This window comes from Rissa tridactyla, chromosome 2 (assembly GCF_028500815.1).
Source record: "Rissa tridactyla isolate bRisTri1 chromosome 2, bRisTri1.patW.cur.20221130, whole genome shotgun sequence".
Taxonomy (NCBI): domain Eukaryota; kingdom Metazoa; phylum Chordata; class Aves; order Charadriiformes; family Laridae; genus Rissa; species Rissa tridactyla.
In genome coordinates, this window is record NC_071467.1 from 10626410 (window position 1) to 10645241 (window position 18832).

Sequence of the window (18832 nt, forward strand, 5' to 3'; positions counted from 1 at the left end):
GCATTCAGATTATATTATTAATCTATTATCCATATACTGTGTACAGGCTATTTTGCTATAGACTACGTACTGAGTAAATAATTAAGCAGTGACTAACCTTACAGAGAAGGCGGGAAACCCTCTCATGTGTTATTGGCCCCTCACAGTCTTCAGAAATGGATTGTAAGTAACCCAAAATCCTGGACTGTGGATGGCAGCCTTGTCATCAAATACAAAAAAATACCCTTGAGAAGATCAGTGAAAGCTCTGCAGAGGTCTGAGGCCGGGCAGCAGACACTCTGATTAGCTGCGGCCTCCAGAAAATGAAAATTCTTCCCTGAGCCCAAGAAACAGCCCATGGATGTAGTTGGAAGTGATAAAAAGGTCACTCAAGTGGATCCAAGGAGATTTAAGTCACAATACCATCATCCTGAAGCCCTTAGAAAAATAACAAAAGACAGGCTTCGAAGACTAGAGAGTCCTTCAGTCTAATGCTTACACAAATCTCTTTGTCATGTACCTGAGTCTTAAAGAAAATTCACCTTTGAATGAGACTGCAGAAAATTACCTAACAAATACACTTAAGCCCTCTGGCCCTCTATAGCAATGTGTTCTAACATCGTACACCAACAGTGGTGATACATTACAAAACTGCTGAGTCTCTAGAATTATCATCTTTTGCAGCACGAATTCCTAAAACAGATTTAAGCTGCCCAGTGCAACTCTTCTATAGCACTTGCACAGCCCAAATATCCTATCATCGTTTCATAATCGTACAATGATCATATCATCAGATGAGCGTGGAGAACTAAATTCCATTCTAACAGTAACGCCATCTCCTAAAACTAGGAGATTTTTTTAGTCAGTTCTTTTTTAGTCAGTTGTTATTTCTAAGAGTACTATCCAAGAAACTATCTGAATTTTTAAGTTCATTTTCCATGCATATTCAAACACGTGAGTATTTCAAAATGAATGGAAGAAAGCCCATACTTTGCCAATATATTTAAAAGTTCAGTGGAATGACCTGAGGATTAATAACCCTCTCAGCCTGACATCAATCCAGTGTAAAACACTAGAATGGCTAATTCCAGGCACTATTCATAACGAATCAGAGAAAAGTAATGCAATTCATGCCAATCAGGACAGAATTAAGGAAAACACATTTTATTTCAAGAAAGGTATCTTGATATTTTTTTAGGTTTTAAGTTTTCCTGAAACAAAAAAATCTCTACTATTGATGTAATACTTATGAACTTTGCTAGAACTTCTGGCATGGAACAACATTTTGATTAAGAAATTAGAGTTATCTAAAGTCATCACTGTAATTATTTAATAGATTAAAAACCGAGCAATTGACATTTCTCAGAAACCATTATAAATAGGGACTCATCATCAAGAGGATGTCAGTCAGCTCCTCAGGGTCACTCCTGGGCTCTGTGCTGGGTTAGTGCAATTCAGTGATGACTTTTCCATTCTTACTTCTTTCAAGATTCAGGTCGTGCCTATAAGCATGCTAGTATTTTCATGGTGTATTTTTATGGAAGCACTGAAAACACGTACAGCTAATGTATGAGGTCAGGGCGGAGCTTCTGTTGCTTAGGACATAATAAAATCAAGTCTGAGGTGACTTGTTCACTGACACATATCCTTGGATTTGCTTCAGTGAAGTTTGTTAGACCACATTCTAATAGTGTTATCCAAATCATGGATTAGGACGAAGCCAAAGAACATATGTTTGTCACATCCTGTTTGGATGATACCAACACGACACAAACAGAACAAGCATATTTTGGCACGAAATGAAAGATATTTTCTTTAATCTCACAGTTGTTCAAGAACATGTCAGTTATCACATGGACTGAGTAATTTAATTCTATATTTTGCCCATGAAAATAGCTTCAATATCCTTTGCAAAACGTGATTATGAAGACAATCTTTAAATTTGTAAGATATGCTTTTCAATGGAACAGAGCAATGATTTGATTCTCTGTAGTTCAAATAATCAGCTTAATTTTTTCATTTGCAGGAAAAAAGGATTTTTTCTACCTGCTTTATTTTAAAACTTCTTGGGATATAAAAGCTTTCTGCTCAGTCATTAGCTGTAAATTGCAGAATGAAGCAGTACCCTACAGCATTTCCAGATGAAGTAGTCTGTTTATACTGAAAGCACAAGAGCTATAATTACTACATGATCACATTTGTATATCAAGGTCAGAATTCTGTGATTCACGCTATTGTTTGGACATAAAGGGAGCTGATTTTCAGCATGGTGGTGTACAACTACTATTATTGTTACATCAGTGACTGTAGAAACAATATTAACTTTTGCTTGTTTGAGTTTTTCTAGTTAGGTTAAATCCAGTTCAAGCATACAGGAAAACTGGCTGGTTAATATTTGTCCTAAAATATTCATTAGACATGCAAAATATAAATATATGTTATTTCTCTTCAGGTTGTGTATTCTATTATGGCAGGAAAAAAAAATCCTCCAAAATAAAAAGCAATCCAAAATAGGTCACTAAATGACTTACACGTGAAATCACACAGTTTAACCGATATCAAATGCAGGTAATTAAAGTGTGTAAAAATACTTCCTGACCTTTTCCTCTCCTCTGCAAAATCCCTGCATAAGATTTTCTTCTTGACTATTATCCAATATATTGCCAATTTTTATATTCCGTTCCTGAGAATCCATTGGTTTTCCACACTATTTAACCAGTTCTAAAAGCTTAAAAATATAGAGAGTCTACTCATTATACTTATTAGTTAAGAGCTAGGATTAGTCAAGCACTTAGACTGTACCAATTAATTCAATAAGATTGTGCATATTCATAATCAGGCACAAGAACAAACGCTTTCCTCATCTGAGGACTAATAGAATTTGCTATTGTATTATTGTATTATATTAAATTGTCACCCAGCTGCCATTAATGTCACCTATTCTCAGCTGGGCCACTTTCTCTTACTTAAGCCCCAACTTTTCTTTCTCTTTTCAGGTGTAGGTGTCCCTAGGTAAAAAGCAATCATATTTACCCAGGTTGGCATTGTTCTCTATCTGTTCTCAGGTTTTATATTTCCTATTCACTTCTTGCTCCCACTCACATACTGTCATGTATAAGGACTTTACATAAATCTGATAGTGTTACCTTCACATTGCCAAGGACAGTTGGGAAGCACTCTTTTTCTTTTTTTTGGGGTGAGAAACAGATGCTATCTTGACACAGTCCAAATTCTACTAACGTCCTTGGGTTAAGAGCTTCATAAAAGCTGTATTTAGCCTCGAAAGACTCTTTATCCAGACAAAACACTTGCATGGGCGTGACAACTTTGGAATTTGCCATCTGAACATTGCTCTAATAACTTGTTCAAGGTCACCGAGACAGTGTGTTGAACCAACATGAGCATCTTCATCACTAGTGGAGCATCATCTCTCTAGGCAAGCCACATATGTCTCCTTCACAGTGTTGTTTGTCATTAATCAATCCTGATAACATCAACCACCTAGATTTCTTTATAAATATTTTTCTGTAAATGAATAGGAGACCTAGAAAGGGAATAGAATCATAGAATTGTAGAATCATAGAATCATAGAATCGTAGAATCATAGAATCATAGAATGGTTTAGGTTCGAAGGGACCTTTAAAGGCCACCTGATCCAACTCCCCTGCAACGAGCAGGGACATCTTCAACTAGCTCAGGATAATCATCCTGTAACACTGAGATCTAACTACAAGTGCTGGTAACGCTGCCTATAGCACGTGGGTAATTAAATAATATTCAGTAGCTTATTGTAGCAGATGCAAGGAGATTCTGTGACTTTTTGGACTTACGAAAAATAAATTACCATCAATTCTAAACATAATCTAATGTAGATCAGTTACTTGTGAACTTAGGTCAGCATTTGATTTAGAAAGCAATGAGCCATTATACATTTTTTTAATTTTTAAACTAACATTGCTTTGATTTGAATAGCATAAAACTATAATCATGAAGGTGACTGTTTTGCCTAAGGAGATGGATAATATCATTAAAAGGAACAGATGTGTTGTAAAGTTAAACAACAAGCAGACATGTCATCATGGGTTGTGCCAGATCCAGGGTTGCCAGTTGCTTTAAGACTGTGGTACTTGTTTGTCTGCTGGTAGAAGACTTTCCCAGCCCACAAACACCAGTGTAGCACCCAGGTCCTCTTCTAACACCTTTTTCCTGCACGTAGCATAATATTCAAGCATAATATTCTTGGTTTAAGGTAGATACTTCTCCTATTACACCCTTGCCTTCATATCAAAGGACGCACCTCTTCCTTAGGGACAGAGACCTTAACCATTTCTTCTCCCATCCTGCCCAGCTGGTGGCATACCTGGTAGAATCTCAGATCCTTTCCAGACAGTATGAAAAAAACTGAAATCTGCTGGTTAAAGAGATGTCTAGCCCTCCTAATGGCAAGAGGGCTCTTGACAACATAACTTGAAAGTATCCTGAAGGCTCAGAAACAGAAGGGAAAAGAGATATAATAATATCCCATCCAAAAACTTTCATGTTGCAATTTTTAATTAAATCCCATGTGTCTTGGAGACAGGGATTTTTCTATGTTATTTTTAATGTTAAGGGTTGGCAAACCCCCAGACCCACATGACATATTTGGAAACATAAAACAAACAGGACAAAACCCATAAACAAACTACAGCAGTCTCTGGTGAAATAGGTCAACAGTGTAACAAGACTTCTGCTAGAGAGAAGGTAAAAAAAAAAAGAGTCATAGAGGAGGAGATGTGCTTTTCCTTATGGAATCAAGTGGTGCGCTCAAAAGGAAACAGGTGGACTAGCTAAGCAAAGGATGTGATGGCCTCCCATGTGCTCTCCATCTGCCTTGGCCCTTCTGTTTGATCCCAGTCTCATCCTTATGTCATGTCTCCCGTTCTGCCAGCCTACCCAGTCCACATCTGTCTGTCTCATGAGGCTTGTCCCAGCCTCCTTGCTTTACCACCTCATTTTTAAAGGCAATGGCTTCTGGGTAGTCTTCTCCTTCCCAGGACCAATATATAGCCCCAAGCCCTGGTCGATCTTTTTCCACCTTGTCCCTTTGGACCCACCATGGAGATCAGCCCAGCAAGTCTCAAAGTGAAAGGTATGTCCTGCTCCTACCCACCTCCTCCAGAGGCTCTGCAGCGTCTCCATCACCTTCCTTTCCCTCCTGCAACACAAGTCTTAACCTGGAAATAGCATGCAATATAATGGTGGAGAAGGCTGATGAACAACTGTCAAACCACTTGTCCATGTCCTGGTATGACCATCTCCCCACACCCTCCTCCCCTCTCCTACATGCAGGATTCCCCCCCATCAGGCCACTTCTTGCTCCCAGTCTCTTTATCCTTCAAATCGTATCTCCATCTTCCAAAAAAGATCAGTCTGGTGCATACACCTGACAAGGAATTTTTCAGCCTGAATGGTTAGACTGAAGTTATCTCTGAAAGCAGGGTCTTCTGAAGCGTCAGACAACTTGGACAGGTGACGTGACCAGCTCTGCGCTCGGTGCAGCTGAGTGAGTAGTTGCCACATGGAGTTAGACCAAGAGCTTTCCCAGTCAGCTAAATGAAGCCCTTGTGTAGCAATTTTTAACAAGGTGTTATGTTCAGGGGATTTCTAATGGATCTGTTTACCACAATAAAATTCACAATATCAAATGCTGTAATCAAAGAAGGTGTGATAAATTGCCACCACTGAAGAATTAATAGACTTTTTTTCAAACTGCCTGTTTGAATAAGTGATCTTGTCGGTCCCATAGCTTCAGTCAGTTTTACTTACTTGATCTTTTCTCCTCATCTAGGTAGGTTTCTGGTCGTGACAGATGAGACATGAGATCTTCAGCTTCCAGGCTTTCAAGTTTTTCTTCAAGAGATTCACTATGGAATCGGTAAGAAAGAAGAAAGACATAAATATAAATAACCAGTTTAAAGAGTAAAAAGCAGACCAGAATCTATGAAAAATGAGCCTAAAACAAATTGGTTTTATCAATTGCAACACCTGCCAGTTGGTTTTTTCTTTGCTTAATGACACTTTGGACATTACTCCAGTGGGTGTTTTTCAGAAAGGTCTAACCTATTGACCCTTGCAAGGATCAAAAATTCCAATAAATCAGTAAATCCTTACAAAACACTGATCATCTGAGCAAGTACTGAAACAAACACTAACATTTATTATATATTTTGCTTTGCTTTCATAGATTTCAAAGCTGGATAAGGGGGGCAGGGTATATAAAGGACATTTTTGTAACTCCTTTCAACTCATCTATATCTGCTAACTGATGTTGTTTTAACTTTGAAAACAACAAATCTCTGAGATCAGCCTGAAAAATCTATGGCAAGATTTGTGCGGGGGCTTGAAAGAGGAGGGCCTCTCTTCTTCTCGTGATGTAAAGTGCTGAATAGCACACAGTTGTCTAAATATGCTTTTGTTTATTCAGTCTCTGGATGGTGAGCGCTCTTGTTTTAAAGTTTTTGCTGTGTTTCATTGAACCGCTAAAAGCTACATTTGGATTGCCTGACTTGAACCCCCTACAACAACAACATTGATGGTTAAGGCTGAAGTTTTCTTTGTACCTGGTGCACTAGCTGGAGCTATCCTGGCACAGGTCACTGCTCCCTGCGTGGCCATCGCAGCAGTGTGGGACTTTCATCTTTTCTTCTTCCCTGAGGGAAACAGTGGACCATATTGCACTCCAGCCCAGCCAAGAGGGGTGAATCACTGCTGCTGATCTTCTGAAAACCGAATAAATACTCCTTTGGTGCATTTGCTTTGTCACACGGCTACACATATTTTTCCTTTTTAAGTCCATGATGCCTTAAATAAGCAAGACAATAAATAAGCAAGACTCAAACAATCATCTTTTGAAAAGTATGAAGCTATTAAGCTGGATATTCCTATTTGATTTTGAAACAGCACTTAAGTTTTTATGTCCTACTGCTCCTAGATTTTCTTGGAGGAATAAAATAAAAAAACAACCACCAACAAGCAAATAAGTAGTGGCAGGGTCACTGAAATTAATGAAGCCTGATTTCCTACGGATTTGTGTCTTGACTGCAGCTCCTGAGGAGGTACAAACCATCAGTGAAACTCTTCCCATGATTGGGACACTTAACAGGATCTTTCTCCTACATCGATTATCTTGATAAAGACCAAGATGAGGGTGAGCCTTTTCTATCCATAGGGGCAACAAACATCTTTTCCCTCTGCCCATTTTTATTTTCCCACAAAACTTCTAGGAGATGAAGAATTTGGATACCTTTCCTGCCCCCCTTTCAGAATTGCTTGGATCAGCAATGCATTAAAAAAATCATATGAGGCAGGACAGATGAGCAGATAATCACCCGCTACCGTAGTCAAGGGAGAGCCAGCTATCTTAGGAAGCAGCAAGCTCAATTTCAGTGGTTAAAAGTAGAAGCAAATGAGTAATCAGAGAGAGAGGCTGCTGGGATGAACTTGTAGACTGAAATTCTGAAGTTCTTTATTTCATTTAGCACCACATGAACACTGACCCAACAGAGACTAGGTCCACACAGCAAGATCAGTTTCCAAAAGCTTCCAGGTGGTTGTCTGCCATCCTGGGTTTTAACAGAACCCCACAACTACAACATTCAAATGTCTACTTTAATAAAACATTCAGACCCTAATTTTAAACATGAGTAATTTTTGCTTGATGACAAGCCTTTGAGCATTTAAAGCAGATATGCCTCAAATTACTTCAGGTCTTATGTATTTTCCAACCTATTGATCTCCTTAATTAAAAAGCAAACAAAAAAACCAAACAAAAAAACCAACCACACAAAAAACCCCACAAAACCCCAAAAGATATCACTCCTGAATTGAAAATTTCCTATGCTAAGTTCAAGTTTAGAGTCTGGCCAAGCGATGCATCCTTGGAAATAGAGGCTTATATAAAGGAAATGCAAAAGTGCTAGTGAGTTCAGCGGTTGCAAAGGCCTTTTTTATAACATCCAACATCTGCAGATTTATTTCCAGCATTTCTCTTACGAGATGCTCTTTAGGAAATTAAGAAATGAAGTACGGTCAGTAAACACTATAAACCAGCTTTTGAACTTCAACTCTGTGGGCCCATACCCGTGCATGTCTGCAAGCTGTGTCTTAGAAAAGCTTGCAAAAAGCTACAAAAGACTTCTGCGTATCTGTTTAATGTGATGGGGTCGTGGTCCCACTTCTTCCACTAAATACTGCTCTAATGCTAATAAATTCATAATACAGAGGGAAGAAAACCCTCACAAAACCAGATCTCTCTGCTTTATATTTTCACATCACGAACAACTAGTAGAAAGCAACCTTTTCATGTACCTGCCAATCCTTTTTGTCTATCCAATAAAATGCTGATGAAGTCATTTGGCCTGAGAGCCCTTCTCATCCTTCAGCTATTTTTTTTGAAACTCCTACAATAAAATGTATAATACAAATACTTAGTCCTGATATAACACCACTCAGCTGGAAAAGCCCAGCGTGCTTTAGCCCAGAAAAATAAATGTAGTTGTCTGAATTCCACAGATAGAGAAACGATGCACACAGAGATCAAATGCCATGTCACAGCTGTGAGTGGCAGCTCAATGACATGATCCAAGGTCTACAGAGCCTTTATTTCATTCTCAAACTGCTTCCCAGGTTCATTTTGGCCTGAACCTCCAGTTTTACTGCAGGCAAGACGCATGCTGCCATCAGCATACATTTAGCAGCTTAGGTAGAACCAGAGATATGCCTGGATAATGACACAGCCATATCGTTTCCAGAGGGAAAGAGAAAATATTGAAATGTTTGCAGTATGGGTTGAGGCTTTATTTCATCCTCTTTTTATTTTGGAGAGCTTGCTACGCCAGCTGCCCTGCAACATGTTCATTTCTGCAGTATCACTCTCGGATTTTAGTCACTGCTATTTCTCATATTAAAAAAAAAAAACAAAACCAGCCACTATGATTATGATTCCTGTTTGGGAAGGACTCTTATTTCTCTTGTTTCAATCACAGAATACCCCTTCATGATATATTGGCTTTGTCTTGCTCTTTGCAATTCTGCTAGTGTGGCCTGCTCTTATGCTGACGTGTCTGCTGTGCCCTTCCCAACAGTCATAGAATCATAGATTCATCTAGGTTGGAAGGGACCTTCATGATCATCGAGTCCAACCATCAACATAACATTGCCAAAACCACCACTAAACCATGTCCCTCAGCACCACATCTACATGTCTTTTAAATACCTCCAGCGATGGTGACTCAATCACTTCCCTGGGCAGCCTGTTCCAATGCTTGACAACCCTTTTGGTGAAGAATTTTTTCTTAATATCCAGTCTAAACCTCCCCTGGTGCAACATGAGGCCATTTCCTCTTGTCCTATCACCTGTTAATTGGGAGAAGAGACTGACTCCATCTGTCTACACCCTCCTTTCAGGTAGTTGTAGAGAGCGATAAGGTCTCCCCTCAGCCTCCTTTTTTCCAGGCTGAACACCCCCAGTTCCCCCAGCTACTTCTCATAAGACTTGTTCTCCAGACCTCTCACCAGCTTCATTGCCCTTCTCTGGACTCGCTCCAGAATCTCAATGTCCTCCAAGGATTTGGTTGGAGTCAGCAGTGCAGGGATAACCACGCACAAGTTTCCGCCGTGCTGGTCCTCCCCCTCACCAACATGGTGTTGGTGGGTGCTGCTGGGAGAGCAGCTCTGGTGGGGTCGGCAGGCCTTACATGACTGTCTCCAAGAGCAGTGAGCAGGCTCCCATTTGCACCACAGGCAAGGGTTAAATTTGCCAGAGGCTCCACTGACAGTTTTCCTACCCATCAGCACTCATAAGAGTTTGACATCTTTGGACTCTCCAAAATACGGTCCTTACAGAAGAATATACTGCTGGGGTTTTATATTTTGTAGCTGTTGTAAGGGCTCTATTTGAATTTGCTCTCTCACAACACACGCAGTATTACATTTTCTATGAATTGAAGTAAGGTTTCTTAAATGAGCATCTCTAACAATAAACCTCCATGCAATTAAAATACCAAATTCAGCATACCTGCAATAAAAAAAATAAAAATAATTAAAAAAAGAGCATGCCTTCCCTGTCCTTAGCCTGCTGCCTCTTGCTGCTTGTGAGCATTTTGCTGTTTTTCTCTCTGGAGGATGCAGAGGTTGCAGGGGAACAGCTCGTTGCTTGTTGTTGTTACTGTGAGCCTGGAATGCCATTACGTGTTTGTCTGCATGACTCTTGATCTTGCATGACAAAACCAAAAAACAAAGGCAAAACTGAATCAGCAGATTAGTCAGCTTAATCTTGTGAAACTCAATGCTGCACTTCATTTTCAGTGCTGTTATTTTCAGCTGTCCTTTGAGATGGCTATTTGAGCTCTCCTATCGTTCAGTCAAGCTACTTGCACAGGACATTCGAGTAAATAAGATGCAAAATATATCATTCAGTGGAATGTTTCCGAGGTTTTGGTTTAATCTTTTTTGTTTGGTACATATAGCGTTAAAAATGCAGGATCTTAATGTTACCAAAATGTCATTTACAATGAGAACACAATGGGTTCTCTTTTTGCTATCGTATTAATATTGAAAGAATGCAAAAAGAACCTTTTGTTTAAGCTACTATTGATAGTCGTAAAGGGCTTTTAAACTTATACTGCAGTTTCTGAGACAGTTGCTTATGTTTTCTTATCTAATTTTAAATACCAAATGAAGACAAATGCTCAGAGATGCCAGTATTAAAATTGAAATCAGCTGATCCTTGTATTCAAAACAGTCCCAGCAGCAACAAAAATTGTTGATGCAGCTCATGTAGTCCAAAAGCCATACTGGTAGATACTGTCGCTTAAAAATACAGAATTGCAAGCAGCATATTTGCTGCATCTGGATTTTGGTTTTCTGCATATACAGCAATACAATTTAGACAAGAATATTTTTCTTTGACTGGAAAGTTACCTGACTATTCTGTCCCAATTACACGATCATTTGAAAGGTCTGTTTGCAAATGTCAAATTCAACAGCCTTCTTTCTCAAGCAGAAACACTTTGCAGTTTACCATGTTAAGTTCCCTTCAAGCAAATTAGCACCAGTCACAACGCGTGATGTAGGCTTCAATGTTTAAAATAGACTTTGCCTTTTCCTGTGAGTACATCATGCACTTGTGTGATATTAAATGTGTAAACATGCTGCAGGTTAAAATACATAGTTGTTACATTTCGTACAAGGCTCAGCCAGCAGATAGGACTGTCCTCGGAGAGGACTCTGCTCCAGGAGGTGAAACTCCTCCTGACTAAACATTTCCTGCTGAAGTACAAAGTGTTGATCTTACGTGTCCTTACATAAACAGGGTGGTTTTGTTTTTCAAAACAAAACTATGGGAGTGCCATCAACAAAAAAAGTTTACTGAGTTTTAGCACATGAGATACTCCCAAACCAAAAGCCAAACTCACCCTGCTGAGATTCTTGTTGATTTGAAGCCGCTTTTATCCCCTAAGTCCAACGTTCAACTCAAATGAGAAGAGTGATGTGCAGAAATATTAGCAGATATTCCAGTACTTATGGCCATGAATTCAAATAAGCATTTCCCATTAATTCTGCCAGAAGTTATCTGAAAATGAAATTATACAAATGTAGCAACAGCAATTTACCATATAAACGTTTTCTCAGGGAATCTCGAACCAACTGTATCGGGGATCAAATGCCACGGCTGCCTTATGCCATAGAGCGATCCCGTACAGCGAGCTGGGATAGGAAGGAGGATGGGAAGTAATGCTGACTGCTGTGTTTAGCTGAAATGGATGAATATAACACCAAACCACAAATTTATTCACAATAGCAGTGTAGTGGAGCAGCATAGCCTAAGGATATTTTCCTGATGAGTTTTAGCACGCCACTAGTTCTGTTGCTATTTGCTGCTGAGCTGGTGATACTCCCCATGTTTGTGAAGATGCTAAGTAGCACAAAAAGAGCAACTATACAGTTTACTAACAAAAGCATGTGTATTTCAATGATTTGATGTTTTAATTAAATGCTAATGGCTGATCTACACCACTTTTACCAGCAGTAATAGCCAAGATGGGAACCTTCAAAGTAAAGAAATGAGTGTAGGTGTAAACTCTTGTTTGCAAAGCGGCATCATCTCTTTCATACTTGGGCAGAAAAAAAACCCAAATTTGCCATGTGAGATGCTGGCGTGACTACGTCTGTACTAATCAAGAGGAGTCATCTGCACAGTAGCCACGTGCAGGGTGATTTCCTTCTTCAGCTAACAACTCACTTCGCCACCGCACTGACAGGTTGCGAACGGCCCTGGAGGCAGCTTGTCTGAGCATGCTTGGCAGCGTATTTGGTACACAGCCAGGGACCTGGGTCAAGCTTGTCTCCAAAACCCAAGCAGCAACCACAGCGGAGTTTGTATTTGTGAGCTCACTACCTGTGCAGCAGGCAAAGGTGGCCGTGGGGGTGGCCTCGGGGCTGCTCGCTGTGGGCAACGTAATCATAACCCATGGGAGACCCACGACCGGCTTCCCCACAGCTGAAGGGTTGATACCGTGAAGAGCTGACTTTGCATGACTAAAGGTAGACAGCAAAAAGACAGCCCTGCTTTTGTTCAGCAGGGCCACAGCCTCCTGTATCTGTCTCCTTATCTATAGTGGAAAGATAATCTTGCTGTTCCCTACCTCACTGCTGTGCACTTTCAACAGTTAATTGCGTTGACGACACGGGGAGCTATGCAAGTGCAACATAGCTCTTCACCCCTGGCACATATCTGTAATGTTTGAAAGTTCACAGCAATGACAATAGTCATCATCACCTGATGACTACAGCTCAGGTCTTGTGAATGAACTGATGATCTCAATCTAAACATGACTGGAGTACTATGAAATGAAAAATGCCATAGTTAATATTCAGCTAATTGCAAAACACCTGTATTAGCAGTTTGTGCTGTCGTTGCTATGTTCCTTAGCCTCTCCCTAAGCACTATCACCAATAGAGCAGAAGTATTATCAGTTTGCTGTAATTAACTCTCCTGTTGGCACTCACAGTTAAAAAGGCCAGGGAACAAAATGGATTTGTAGACTGAATCACTGGGTGGGATGGCAAGAGAGCACAACTTCCTTGACTGTGATGCACCATCAGTAAGGAGTGCGCTTTCCAGGGCTGCTGGGTCCCTCCTCGCCTGTGCTAGCTCGTCCCAGGATGGCCATGGAGATGCATTTCACATCAGAATACCAGGAGTGAGATAAGCGTAACTTCTACTGGCAAGCCTTACATGAGAAAAAGGCTGTGGCACAGCCTCCCCCAGGATCTCGCGCAGACGAAGATAGCGGTAGAGCAGACGCCGTAAAATATAACTTTCACACTCTGCTGATTATTCTTTGGCATTTGTGAAGTGAAACAGTGATTTCAGTTAGTGACAATTTATAGAGAGGTGCATCTTACACATTTAGAAGCGAATCTCAGATACCGATTGCAATTCAAAACAGGAAACATGGTTAAATCTGAAATCCACTAAAAGCTATCTATCTGAAACAGTTATATAATTTGAGTAGTTTAAACGTAAGCACTTTTTTTACAGGCAAATTGGATGATTTGTTTTTTATTAACATCATATTAACTAACTAATCTTGCTTCCAGTGAGTTGAAGTGAAGATAATCCAAGCCTAAAGAGGCCATGCCCATAGGGCTATTTGCTCTACTAGCATTCGTATAGGGGAAGAGGAAATGCTGCTTCGAAGCAGCAGAACTGAGCACCATATTCTCTTTTAATAGAGTTAACAATTCCATAAATGTCAAAAACCCAGACTAATAGGCAATTATGATTGGTAGCTATTGATCTTCCTTTTTTTATCTTTAGGCCTTATGTTGTTCTCTTTATTTCCCAGTATTCTCCTGCATTCATTCTATTTTTCATTTATTTACTATTTCATTTTAAAAGATCTTTTTTTTTTTTCCTGGTGAGGAGACACAGAAGCTCAGCTACTGCTACTCTCTGCTATGCCTTTATTTCTGCCTCTCTTCACTGCCCCAGTTTCCCTGGCCTGCCTCCTCCCTTTGTTGAACACGCTCTTCAATCCTGCAGTTTAAATTTTCTCTAAATAGCATTAAAGAAATTATGTCTGTAGCAATATGTCCAGATTTGTGCACACTTTTTGGGGTAGGATTTGTTTAGGATAGCAGATGAAGTTATTTTACAATCAGAGACCAGTGCTCAAGCTCAATAAGCTCAGCCTGAAGACGAACAATTCAACTTTAACAGTGAGAGTACTCAATTAATTAAACCAGTTTGGTGTGATGGATTTATTCTCACTTGAAATCTGCCAGAGAGGGACCAGACCTCCTTCCAACGTGAGCACGGCAGCTGACCCCCAGACCCTGGGTCTGGCTCAGGAGCGGCTGTGTGACAGCCCGTGATCGATGTTCTGCAGGAAATTACAGGGGATGACCACAGAGGTTCTGCTTGGCCCTGGGGCCGTATCCCAGCCCCTCACCCATCCCTTTCCATGCAGGCTTGGCACACCGACACAGCTCTTTTTGATACTAGGAAGAACTCTTCTGTGGCCCAAACGCCCAGACAGTTCTTCGCCCTCCTTTCCATACTGCTTTTGATGCCACCAGCCATTTTTATCTTCTTGATCTCTCTTCCTCCTCCACTGCTCTTAACGAATACGATCCTCAATTGATTTTCTTCCTACCCCTTCAGTTGCTTCTTCAGTGCTTTTTTTCTTTTTTTTTTTTTTCCTGCCCAAATCCATTTTGCAGTGCAACTCCCACATGGTTCTTTTCTTGGCTTCCTCCTCCTCCTTCTCTTGCCTACTCTACCTTTCAGAGTCTCATGACGTTTAACAATCATCTGTACGAGCCTGGAGCCTTTGTGCCGGAAAGCCAGATCACGTGAAGCAGCAGCAGCAGCAGCAGCAGCAGCAGCAATCACATGGCCATATGGAGGGCTTCTGCTAAGGCAATGAAATCAAAGAAACATGTTCAGGCAGGACCACGTCTCAGGAGTATTGGTCATATTTTTGCTGGCAGAACTGCATACAGATTGTTTTTTATGGGTATACACCAATCAGGTATCTCCTTTTTTATGCTTACTCAGGCATCACAGCCTTTTGTTGATATTTTCAACTATTTTTGAGTTGTACAGGCATTTTATTAGAATTACATACAAACCCATCTAAAAGCCTAAGTGCATTGTATACAGGAGTAGGTCCTTATATAAAGAACACTAAAACCTTCGTCATGGACATATCCATGTAATAGTCTTCATTTTCAATTGTTCAGATTTGAGAATATTTACCCTTCCTGAATTTCCCAGCTTTTGCGGAGAGAATCCCAAATACAAAGAGAAGGAAAGCACAGAGTACGACTAAATAAATCAGAGTGAAACAGCAGATGACCATAATTACTTGAGCCTCCTGAGACCTAACCTTCTTTAGAAAGCACATATGGGCCCCAAAATCTAAGCTTTAAAAAAAAAAAAAAGGGTATAAAGCCTAACTCATTAGTGCTGTCTGTCAATTCCTAGAGTTACACGATTCAGGAAGGGATAAAGGATATTTTAACTTACTCAGAAGCACTGCTTGCGAGGGGATGCAGGGCTGCGAGGCCCACAAAGGAGGGTACCAGGGATGCGACAAGGGTTTCAGGGGATGCTGCTCGAGGGACCAGGGCAGGCTCTGCCACCCAGCCATTTCCAGAGCAATAAATCACCCTCCCCTCCTCTCTGAAAAGGCTCAGAATTAGTAACACGTAGCAGGAATAGCGGCTTCGAGGGTGTCACTGGGACTTCTTAAAAATTACCTGAGTAGAAGGAGGGTAAAAACCTATATAGCTGGACCCAGAGTGATGACTTTATCAGCGATGCTATCTCCACACTTTACATCGCAGAACGCTTGAAGCGAAAGGGCTCCGGCTGCCTGCGATGGGCTTAAAAATGGGTGAAAAACCCCCAAACCAGGGTTCACCTTCACCGCCGACTGAGGCGGGGACGCACAGCGGGCCGGGGAGGGGGGGGTCCCTGCCGCCGCTCTGCCGGCTGGGGACGGTGGAACCCAGCACCCGCACCAGAAAAGCGCTTTTTTCACCATAAAAAAGAGGCGCGGGAGGGGATGGGGGGGCGGGGCCGGAGGGGGGGCGGGGGGAGGCGGGCGGCTGCGCCTGCGCGGAACGCTTCCTCCTCGGCCCCACGTAACGGCTGCGGGCGGGTGCCGGGCAGCGTGTGTCAGTCACCGGGCGACTGTCAGCGGCGGCGGTGGTAGCCCCCCCGCCCCCTTCCCCGCCAGCCCCGGCCACCCCCGGCCCGCCCCATCCTTCCCCCCGGCCGGGGGGCGCAGCCGGAGCCTGCACAAGTTAGTGCTCAACTTGGTTAAGGCGTGAGGGAAGGGGGGGGGGGGAAGGGGCTGAGCCCGGCGGGGTGGGGGCTGGCGGGCCCCGCTCCCCGCCCTCCCCTCAGCGCCGGTGGCGGGGCCGGGCTCCTTAGAGGCGGCCCCGGGCTCCTCAGAGGCGGCCCCTTCCCCGCAGCCGTTTCGGGGGGCCGCAATCAGCCGAGGCAGCGCTCCCCACCGGCGGGGCCGAGCGGTGGCGTGGGGGGGCCTCTCCCCCCCTCAGCCCCTGCCCGGGAGGAGGAGGGGGCGGCCGGGGGAGAGGCTGGGTGGCGAGGGCGAAGCCTCAGCCCCTCTCTGCGGCTTTGATGCTGTGGGTCTCTGCTGGCTGTTAACATCTTCCCTCTGCCTTTTTTTTTTTTCTATTTCTTCTTGTCTGGTTCCCCCCCCCCCCCCCCCCTCCACCTTCTATTCACCTCCTCCTCCCCAAAACTTGTCTTCCCCTCCCGCGGCTCTGTGTGCTGGGCTCCTCCTGGGCTTTACCGGTGGGGTAGGATCATGCCGGACCAGATCACCGTGTCGGAGTTCATCGCCGAGACCACAGAGGATTACAACTCCCCGACCACCTCCAGCTTCACCACCCGCCTGCAGAACTGCAGAAACACGGTCACGCTGCTGGAAGAGGTAAATCATACACATACAGCCCCCCTCCCTTTTTTTTCCCCCCATTTATATATTTTTTTTTTTTTCTCTTTGAGAAAGAGCATGAGGACGGGGCAGTACCACCCGCCCAAATCCACGGGAGCTAGAGGCATTGGTATGCATGTAATCTGGTCTTTTAATTGTGGGACTTTGCTCTTGCGTTGAGCTAGTTACAGAAAGCTTTCCTGCCCTGGCGTCTTAAAGATTAGTGCGTAAAGCAGTTGCCTGAACTTTAATATTGCTGTTGTACTTCTTGGTGTTGGCGGTTTGTTGCAGTAGGGGGAAAAAAAAAAAGTGTGAATGTTGGGATTTTTAGAGGGAAGATGAAGGTTGAGTTTTGTTTGGGAGCATTAGCGGAGGTTTTCCCCAGCCACTCGTTATATCAAGTCCGCGCAGAACTCTGACTGCAGAAACCTGCCAAGGGAGACTTGGTTTAAGAAATGAGGTAGGGAGGAAGGGGTGAATGTGGAGTGAGGAAAATAATATGGAAACAAAAATTGGTGGTGGAAGGAGAGCAAAATAATGCAGCAGAAGTGACTATACAGTCAGCATCTCAACCTTGAAGCCTCGGTGTTGGGTGGTTTTTTTTAGTGCTTATTATGAGCATCATTTAAATGTTTATCCTGCTTCACTATCAAGAAATAGCGAGTGTGAAAACAGGTAAACTTCCAGAGCTGGCTTCTGTGGGATATCTGTCCACTGCTTCCTATTTGAGGTTTCAGTTTGATTTCCTATGGACTAGGTCAGCAGTTAGGAGGAAATGTCTTCCAAATGGCTTCAAAACAAGACAGTGTGTAGTTCTTCTCTTGCCCTGCGCTTGGTTGAAGGTACTAGCATAATGACACTGAAAGAAGACGGTTTTTTTGCTATTGTCTCATAGATCGCAGTTTGTTGTTGTTTTGGATTATACACTTAGTTCATCAAGTATTTGTCGGTTCTTCAGGAGCCAGCGCGTATCTGGGAGATGGATGTAATAGATTCTTTTTAATTTTGTTGAATGTGTTGGCATAAGTGAAGCATTTGGTGTGCAAGGAAAGAGTATTTGAATCATGGCGTTCTCCTGGTAGTCTTGGGTGTGGAAAATATGATTCCAGAGGATTAAAATTAGTTAATATTGGCTTAGTAGAAAAACTGTCTATGTTTGAAATGTTAACAGCACTATTGTTTACAGTAACTGACTAGGTAATAGAGTGATTGTAAGCTTGCACTTAAAATTATGTATTTTATTTTTGTTATGTAACCTAGATTAACTTCTGTAACTTTTCCATAACTGTAATTGCTTTTTTCTCATGTAACTAAGCCATGGTTCCTTATAGATTTGTCAGAAATCAACCTGTTTTGGTTTGTGTTTGACAGTGTTGCTGCCCCCTGGTCTTAACTATGTGGAATAGGTACAGCCATTGGTATTCTTGTTAGTACAGATGACAGCATTCATAGAGTTAAGTCAAAATATATATTCTGCCATCGCTGGTGACTTCTAGGGTTAGAGTACAGTATAATGCTTTAATGATTTGGGAGGTACATCAGTACAGTCTGAGTGTGGTAATGCCCGTCCAAAGAAAACCAAAAGATAGAATGTAAATACACAGTGTTCTGCACCATTTGTGTGGATTGTGTGTATTTTCAAAGTTTTTATGTCTGGTTTGACAGCAATAAATCAGAGGAATAGAGAATAGTGGGCGCTTCTAGTGCTTGTGTTGCTATTTCTTGAATTTCTTTTGTTTGTATAACTATTTTTTGTGCCCTATTTAAACTGTTTGCAGTTTAAACTGATTCTTGACTTGTTTTGCATTATTGTTTTATCATCTATAAATATAAGAAAG

At 42.0% G+C, this 18832-nt stretch overlaps 1 protein-coding gene across 4 annotated transcripts in view; it reads left to right on the forward strand.

Moving 5' to 3' along the window:
- ASAP1 (ArfGAP with SH3 domain, ankyrin repeat and PH domain 1) overlaps positions 1-18832 on the forward strand; it is a 162605-nt gene that overhangs the window by 13688 nt on the left and 130085 nt on the right. For 3 of the 4 annotated variants that reach the window (XM_054189847.1, XM_054189850.1, XM_054189848.1), the window contains exons 2-3: positions 5807-5893; positions 16862-16991. In XM_054189847.1, coding sequence (XP_054045822.1) covers positions 5835-5893; positions 16862-16991 — 189 coding nt within the window. In that variant the 5' untranslated portion in view covers positions 5807-5834. Of the gene's footprint in view, positions 1-5806; positions 5894-16260; positions 16335-16861; positions 16992-18832 lie in introns of those variants that run through there. The other variant, XM_054189849.1, reaches the window with a different exon arrangement.